This window comes from Rosa chinensis, chromosome 5, assembly GCF_002994745.2.
Source record: "Rosa chinensis cultivar Old Blush chromosome 5, RchiOBHm-V2, whole genome shotgun sequence".
Classification (NCBI taxonomy): domain Eukaryota; kingdom Viridiplantae; phylum Streptophyta; class Magnoliopsida; order Rosales; family Rosaceae; genus Rosa; species Rosa chinensis.
Genome location: NC_037092.1, coordinates 44,685,421 through 44,692,668, shown reverse-complemented (window position 1 = coordinate 44,692,668; position 7,248 = coordinate 44,685,421). Strand labels below are relative to the sequence as shown.

The window sequence follows — 7,248 nt, the reverse complement described above, 5'->3', positions numbered from 1 at the left end:
GACTCCTGATATTATTTTAGGATATAATTCGATGCTTATTATTATCTAGGGTTCAGGCACTACATCCCCCCCTCCCGGTGTATGCTGCTGTTTCATTAATCAAGATTTGAGGCCAGTTACACCAACTCTTTTTTTTTTTTTTTTTTTTTTAAAGAAGAACTTAACGATTGGAATACTGTCTTGAATTTGTTCACGAACAATATGTAGATGTCACTAAATGAAAGACACAGTTGTAATTATGCATCTGTCAACATTAAGTAGGAAGCCAAACGAGCGATTATTACTTGTATCTGAAACATATCATTGAAAGCGAAATGATGAGCGCTTGAAACCCCACCCTAGAAACACTAGAGAGAAAAAGCAACATAAAAAAAAATTTAACCTGTCTAGAGGTTGGGGTAGTTTACCGTTCCATAATTAGCGTTAGAAATCTAATGATTACCAACTACATTACTTGCAAATCCTCCGATAATAGGCCCCCACCTCCACCTGCAGATCGTTTTTAATTTCGGGGAAAACAAGTGGGCGTGTGTATCCAATTAAAGAGATATTAAACCGCCCTTTTAAAAATAGAAGAAAATGTACAAAACTTAATTAGTGGACAGCTACCTGTGTCGGCGTACAGGGCAGCATACCCACTCTCTTCAGAACACCCAAACCTGAGAGAGAGAGAGAGAGAGAGAGTATAGAGCTTTACTTGGAGATACAGTTTGGTTGCTTCGGCTCAATGATTAATCCGCTAACCACATTGGGCTGAGCGCGCATTAGTTGCAATGAGACCAGGAGGAGGACCAGTGTGGTGGTTGGCGATCCAGGGATGAGAATTCAAAGCTGAGTCCATTGATTAGGCTTGTGGAAATGGCGTGAGCTGGAGTCAATGCTATTGAAATAGGAGGCATTGCTGTGGTTGATTTGGATCGAGAGAGGAAAGGGATGGAGTCTAGGATGGATCAGTATGAGCTGATGGAGCAGATCGGCCGGGGAGCTTTCGGAGCCGCGATTTTGGTTCATCATAAGGCGGAGAAGAAGAAGTGAGGATTCAATATGTTGAATCTGTGTAATGCAGAGGGTTTATTTGTTTTTTGAAGCTAATTTGTTTTTTTTTTTTTTTGTTTCAATTTGGTTCAGGTATGTGTTGAAGAAGATCCGGCTTGCGAGGCAGACGGAGCGGTGCCGGAGATCTGCTCATCAAGAGGTAGTTTTCGTGTTCGAGACTTAGATTTCCGGTTCTGTTCTGGTAGGATGTAGTTTTACTGCTATTTGGTGTTGATTTAGGTATGTAGTTATGTTGGTTGATGTGTGTTTGGGAATTGTAGATGGCTCTTATTGCGCGGATTCAGCACCCGTACATTGTGGAATTTAAGGAAGCCTGGGTTGAGAAGGTGAGGCACTCTTGTTTATGTGTGTGTGTGGATGAGTATATCAGATTTGTATCTTATTGGTTTGGGTTTTAGATTTTTGTGTTTGTCCTGAATTAGAAGTATTGGATTCGTAATGTAGGGTTGCTATGTTTGCATTGTCACTGGATACTGTGAAGGTGGAGATATGTGAGTTGTTCACAGTTGTTACAAACCTTGTTATTTGGTCTGGATTCTTGTAATGTTGCATGTATACCCTTAGTTTTCACACTGTTTGTCATGTATAAACTTTGCAGGGCTGAGTTGATGAAGAAATCCAATGGGGTTTATTTTCCCGAGGAGGTATACTCATTTCTCTATTCAATAACACCACTTTTTCTGATCTCACAAGCTAATTTAATAATTTAAACTTACGTGTTGCTCCTGTTGGGACTGTGCTACGTTGCTCAGAAACTATGCAGGTGGTTCACGCAGCTACTCTTGGCAGTTGAATACCTGCATTCAAATTATGTTCTACATCGTGATCTAAAAGTATATTTACCACTGCTACCACTTTCCATCTGAATTCCTATTGCATTTTACAGTTTTTAAGATCAATCTGCTGGTCTTTTTCGCAGTGTTCCAATATATTTCTTACTAAGGATCATGATGTTCGTCTTGGTGAGTTGAAGATGGATTTGGAAATGGTTTAGGAAATGATCTAAATTGTCATTACACTGATTTTTTCATCAACTATGTCTTTACCTTTTGTTTTGTTTTGTATATAGGGGATTTTGGTCTTGCTAAAACTTTAAAGGCAGATGACTTGGCTTCTTCGGTATGTACATAATGGAGATTACTTCTGTTCTGTGTTTTATTGTTAAAACTTTTCGTCGGTATAACATATACTTGTTATGAGATATTCTCATACCTATGAAATGTGATAAGCACTTAATGTGCTTATTGTTATTGTTTATGAGGTCACATATCCTTCATTGCTATCATTCTTTACTGCTAATGAGGTGCAATCTAGAAATAAATGACCCTGATATGTATATATATCCATTTAGTAATCATATTCTCATAGTGACATGTTTTGTATAGAGCTACTGTGCAGCCTCTTTTTTCTTTTACAACTCTCCATGCTTACAAAAAGTCGGTAGTTAAGTTGATCAAGTATCTGGATATTCTGTATATTTAACTTTTTCCTGAATTAATTCCTTTCACATTCTAGTGTATGCCGTTTAGATTTAATAAACTGAGGGGTCAAACTAGAAGCTTTTACATTTATATATGAAGGAAACAACTTGGTTCTTATTCTGGAAAAGTTGAGCTATTTATGCTTGATGGTAATAGTGACATTGCTGCTATTATGGAATTGATTGTTCTCCTATATTTTTGTGGCAGGTTGTAGGAACCCCCAATTACATGTGTCCTGAACTGCTTGCTGATATTCCTTATGGCTTCAAATCTGATATCTGGTCTTTAGGTATGATATCTTATATGTGTCTTGTTGTCTTTGCTGTATATTGTATTTTTTGTGTGGATGACATGGTTGATTGTTGGTCAGGCTGCTGCATATATGAGATGGCTGCTTATCGACCTGCTTTCAAAGCTTTTGTAAGATTTTTTTTATATCTCTCTTGGTACTGATTCTATAAATCCAATATGATTTTTATAGGAATTCTAAATGGTAGAATTAACATTTTCTTTCCTTCCTTTTTACACCGGAACAAGTAAATAACATCTTCACGACTTGAACTCTTATTACTCTTAAGAAGCTAAAGTAGAGAAGAAAAGATCTCATAGTGTTTTCTCAAAAATGGTTTTATAGAAATTCTAATCTTTATCTGGTAGTCAGGTATCATGTGATTACTTTTGCAATAATATTCCATATATGTATTTGAACTGGCCATGCAATATATTCTTAATTCTCCAATTAGGAAAAATAATTAACTAAAATAGTATTTTCTGACGTGTGAGTAGTCCAAGAGGGTGAATTGCTGCTGATTTACATTCCTTGACGTTTCATTTACATCTGGTTTCAGGATATGGCAGGTTTGATAAGCAAGATCAATCGTTCCTCTATAGGTCCTTTGCCTTCCTGCTATTCCCCGTCCTTGTAAGTTTCCGCTGCCTATTGTTAACTTTTACTTTTTTCCAAATTCGGAGATAGCAACCATATCAGGTGTTATGTCAGTATTTTCAATTATTTTACCTGGGGCTTTCATTGTCACTTGGTATTTCTCTGCGTTACTGCTATAAATCATACATGAACATAAAACAGACACACACATATTTTTATGCATTGGTAAGTATAGGTACATCACATTTTGAAAGGATATACATAAATCCAATGCTAATATGTGTATCTGCCGGTAAAATTTGATTTCCACTGTTATTTTTTCTTCAATATAATTACCACTTTAGCACAATAGTCACCTGTTGGACGTTATGCATGCAGGAAAACACTAATCAAAGGCATGCTGAGAAAAAATCCTGAGCATCGGCCAAGTGTAAGCCTCTCTTTGCGATACAGCATCAAAATTGACAATTCTGAGCCTAATGATTATAACTTGTTCTCTGTCAGGCAACCGAGGTTTTGAAGCACCCTTATTTGCAGCCTTATGTTGAGCAATATCGTCCATCCTTTATTACTCGAACAGCAATCTCCCTGGATAAGCCTATATCTGCAGCCCGTGAATCTCGGAGACACATGGCAGAAAGCCAAAACAGTAATGGTTCGAGCAGTGATAAAGATAGTTTGCGTTCAATTGAGAAACACATCCCCGAAATGGAGTCAAATTGTGATAATAGAACTAATGAGACATACTTGATATCCCTTGATGATGATGAGGGCTCTGAGCACGGCCCGAATGTTGGCACTGTCAGAATGGAAGAACAAGAGTCTACGAGACCTTCACATTCTGAACAGAAATCTAATGTTGAATTGCGGCATCCAAAAACCATTAGGAATATAATGATTGCTTTGAAAGAAGGAAAAGTTAGGGAAAGTTCACCGATGAGAAGTAGTCGTGCAAAGGTTGGTGCCCCCACCCAAAGAACTAACGTGGAAGCAGTGTCCAAAATACCCAGGCTGACTGCTTTGCCTTCTGGTATCAAGTTTAGTCCTGATACACCACCTGTTGTGCCACCAAAGGCAGCCCCTGAATCTGCAAAACGGGCACAGGGATCCCATCCTTTAAAGTATCAGGTAATAATAAGGTTTATAGTATTATTTTTAGTTTAACACACGGATTAAACTGATCAGTGATGTATTTGTGGTCATTTACAGCTACCTGTTATTGAATCTTCTCCAAAACCTAAACCCAGAAACGATGGTACTCCTCCCCTGGTTCCTGTGAAACAAGTTATTGAAGATGGACTTCCTAAGGCTAGGCAAAAAACTCCTCCTACAATGATTAGACGCCCTTCCTTTCCTGGACGGATGAAGCAAGTAGGGGTTGATGCTCCAAATGCAGTGAGCACTGCTCCTAGGTTAGGTCCAAGAGAGATGTCTCAGGAGCCTGAAAAGAATCCTCCTCAAGTGCCCAATGGCTGCCAAATGAACTTATCTATAGAGGTAATGGAAGAGCCGCGAAGAGATCAAGAAAGAGGTTCAAAAGTAATGCAAACTGACAGCAGCAATTCTGTCTCCTCTTCTGTGTCCATTCAAGCATTTGAGATTTGTGATGATGCAACGACTCCTTTTATTGACATGACAGAGCAGATGATTCCTGATATTGGTACTGTTATCCGACGTGAGAGTACAGAATCTCCATCAAGCAGCTCCACTGCTACTCATTGTCATCCGGTGGTGTCTGAAACTGTGGAAAACCCTGGGAATGATAATAAATCCGAATGCTTAGCTGAAACATCTGAGGCTAATCTAGTTCTTCACCATAAAGCAGCTGATGATAAACAAATCAGTTCAGCTGTCACTCTTGATCCCCCAGTCGCAGTTTCTGAAGAAAGACTTATTTGTAGAGATCACGCCCCTGTAAGCAGGCCATGTAGTACCCCTGAAACAGTGGTCCAATCAAAACCTACATCTACATCTAGTGGTCATGACAAGTTTATGGTGAGGGAACTTCTATCCCCAGCAACAGACACTACCCTTTCCACTGCTTCTCCCAACCAGAAAGGTTTTCATGCAGAGAAGGGCACCATATTGCAAAATCCAACAATTGAAATGCCAGCTGCTGCACATCTTCCTCCAGCTTTTGATGATGTTATACATGTCATACGCCATAGTAGTTTCCGTGTTGGGAGTGACCAGCCTGTAATGGAATCTGTGGAGATGGGGGTTCAGAATATGGATGTTGGTAAGCTGATAAATGTAGTAAGGGATGAAATGGAGATGCGAAATGCGAATTCCCCACTGGCTCTTAAATCATCAACTTGCTCTGAAACAGTAAGCCCGAAATCACCTAATTCTGAAAACATTGGTGCCAAAGAAACTGAGATGACAAATCCTGTTCCTTCAGCACAGCACAAATGTGACTCCGCGGAGGCAACAAAGCCCGGTACTCCAATCACTGAAGAAGAAGCACCAGAAAAGGAGATCTTGGATGTCAAGTCTTTTAGACAGAGGGCAGAGGCTCTTGAAGGACTGCTAGAATTATCAGCAGATTTGCTGCAGAATAATAGATTCGAGGAGCTTGCAGTTGTTTTAAATCCTTTTGGGAAAGATAAAGTCTCTCCAAGAGAGACTGCTATCTGGTTAGCAAAGAGTCTTAAAGGTATGAGGATTGAGGAGGGCGGACGGAGTTCATGAAGCATCACATCTATTGTAAGCTTTCACTTCTTGATATTACTAGATATTGCAACTCCAGTCTCAGTTTTTGCCATGCCTTTTAACAATTCAAATCCCGTTTGAATTCAAAAGAAAACAGCCAGGTGTTGAGTTCCTTCTATTCATTTTGTAATTCTTTGAATGCATTCTTGGAATGCATCCGGTTGTTGTACATAGTGACAGTACGTATTATAGCATTGTCTTCTGGCCAAATGTATGATATGCTGTAGCTTGCGGTCAATGTTAGTAATGCTGAACTTGCTGACAGCTTTGTTCTTCTTCCAAATAAGATTCCATAGATAATATCTGCACAGATGGAAAACTATGCTGTACATTTGACATGGCAGATTAATGTTTATTTTCTTTTTATGAACCTTATTGGTTAGTGTTTCAGCAAGGATTTAATATTCTCTTGTCTATTTACTTTTCGTCGATGGACAACTCTTCATGCTTGTCTAGCAAGAAGCAACTTACATAAAGCTTGAGAGAATTTTATATGTATATATCGCGATCTCTTTACATGGACAGAATCACAGAAGTCTAGCCAGTTGGAAGTTTACCTTGGAACCTCCATCGCACACTTTGATTCAGTGTTCCGACTCCGATTTTGGCAGCATCACTATAAGATCCCGCTCTGTCCATGAACACAGGCCTAAAACTAATAGCATGTCACTAAAAACAAGAAGACGACTCATTATAAGCTGTTGTAAAAGGGCTATGTTTTCATTATAACATCAAAAATCTCTTTTATAAAGATGTTAAACTCTTACTTGAATAGTAATAGGGTGGAATTAAAATAACGGAAAGTAATAAATGGAAAGATAACTTAAAAAATATCTAATTTATCTGATTAATAATAAAAATACCGCTGGATATATGGAATTACAAATAAATGTATGAGAAAGAAATTAGTATTCATTTGATGCCATGAATAACCTTGACTTTGGCTGTTATTAAAGTCACTTAATTGATCCCCTTGTAATCGTACATCAGTTCATTGCTTGATCTTGGTGATCAGTCTGTTGTTTACCGTAGTTGGCAGACTATGTAGTTGAGGATTTTTATTTTGTAATTATATTTTACTCGGAAAAAGTTCTACATATGGAGAATTTCCTT

The 7,248-nt window shown here is 38.5% G+C and overlaps 1 protein-coding gene across 4 annotated transcripts; it reads left to right on the top strand.

Moving 5' to 3' along the window:
• The first annotated feature begins 568 nt into the window (after positions 1 to 568).
• LOC112165928 (serine/threonine-protein kinase Nek5) lies at positions 569 to 6,505 on the top strand. 4 transcript variants are annotated; one of them, XM_024302633.2, is made up of 14 exons: positions 569 to 1,031; positions 1,129 to 1,195; positions 1,317 to 1,382; positions 1,501 to 1,547; positions 1,655 to 1,700; positions 1,809 to 1,889; positions 1,976 to 2,018; positions 2,126 to 2,175; positions 2,745 to 2,826; positions 2,908 to 2,957; positions 3,386 to 3,459; positions 3,802 to 3,853; positions 3,928 to 4,551; positions 4,633 to 6,505. In XM_024302633.2, exons 1-14 carry the CDS (start codon positions 934 to 936, stop codon positions 6,112 to 6,114), a joined length of 2,862 nt encoding a protein of 953 aa, XP_024158401.1. In that variant the 5' UTR covers positions 569 to 933; the 3' UTR covers positions 6,115 to 6,505. The 4 variants fall into 4 exon arrangements, with proteins under 4 accessions (XP_024158401.1, XP_024158402.1, XP_024158404.1 ...); XM_024302634.2 differs by lacking the exons at positions 1,976 to 2,018; positions 2,126 to 2,175; XM_024302636.2 differs by lacking the exons at positions 569 to 1,031; positions 1,501 to 1,547 and having other exon boundaries at positions 1,136 to 1,195.
• The last annotated feature ends 743 nt before the right edge of the window (positions 6,506 to 7,248 follow it).

Bases quoted from the DNA above. Each gene is read 5' to 3' on its own strand.
- LOC112165928 (XM_024302633.2), top strand. From the start codon at position 934: ATGGAGTCTAGGATGGATCAGTATGAGCTGATGGAGCAGATCGGCCGG. The intron at 1,032-1,128 runs GTGAGGATTCAA...AATTTGGTTCAG, and splicing joins CATAAGGCGGAGAAGAAGAA to GTATGTGTTGAAGAAGATCC. The intron at 2,019-2,125 runs GTGAGTTGAAGA...TTTTGTATATAG, and splicing joins GGATCATGATGTTCGTCTTG to GGGATTTTGGTCTTGCTAAA.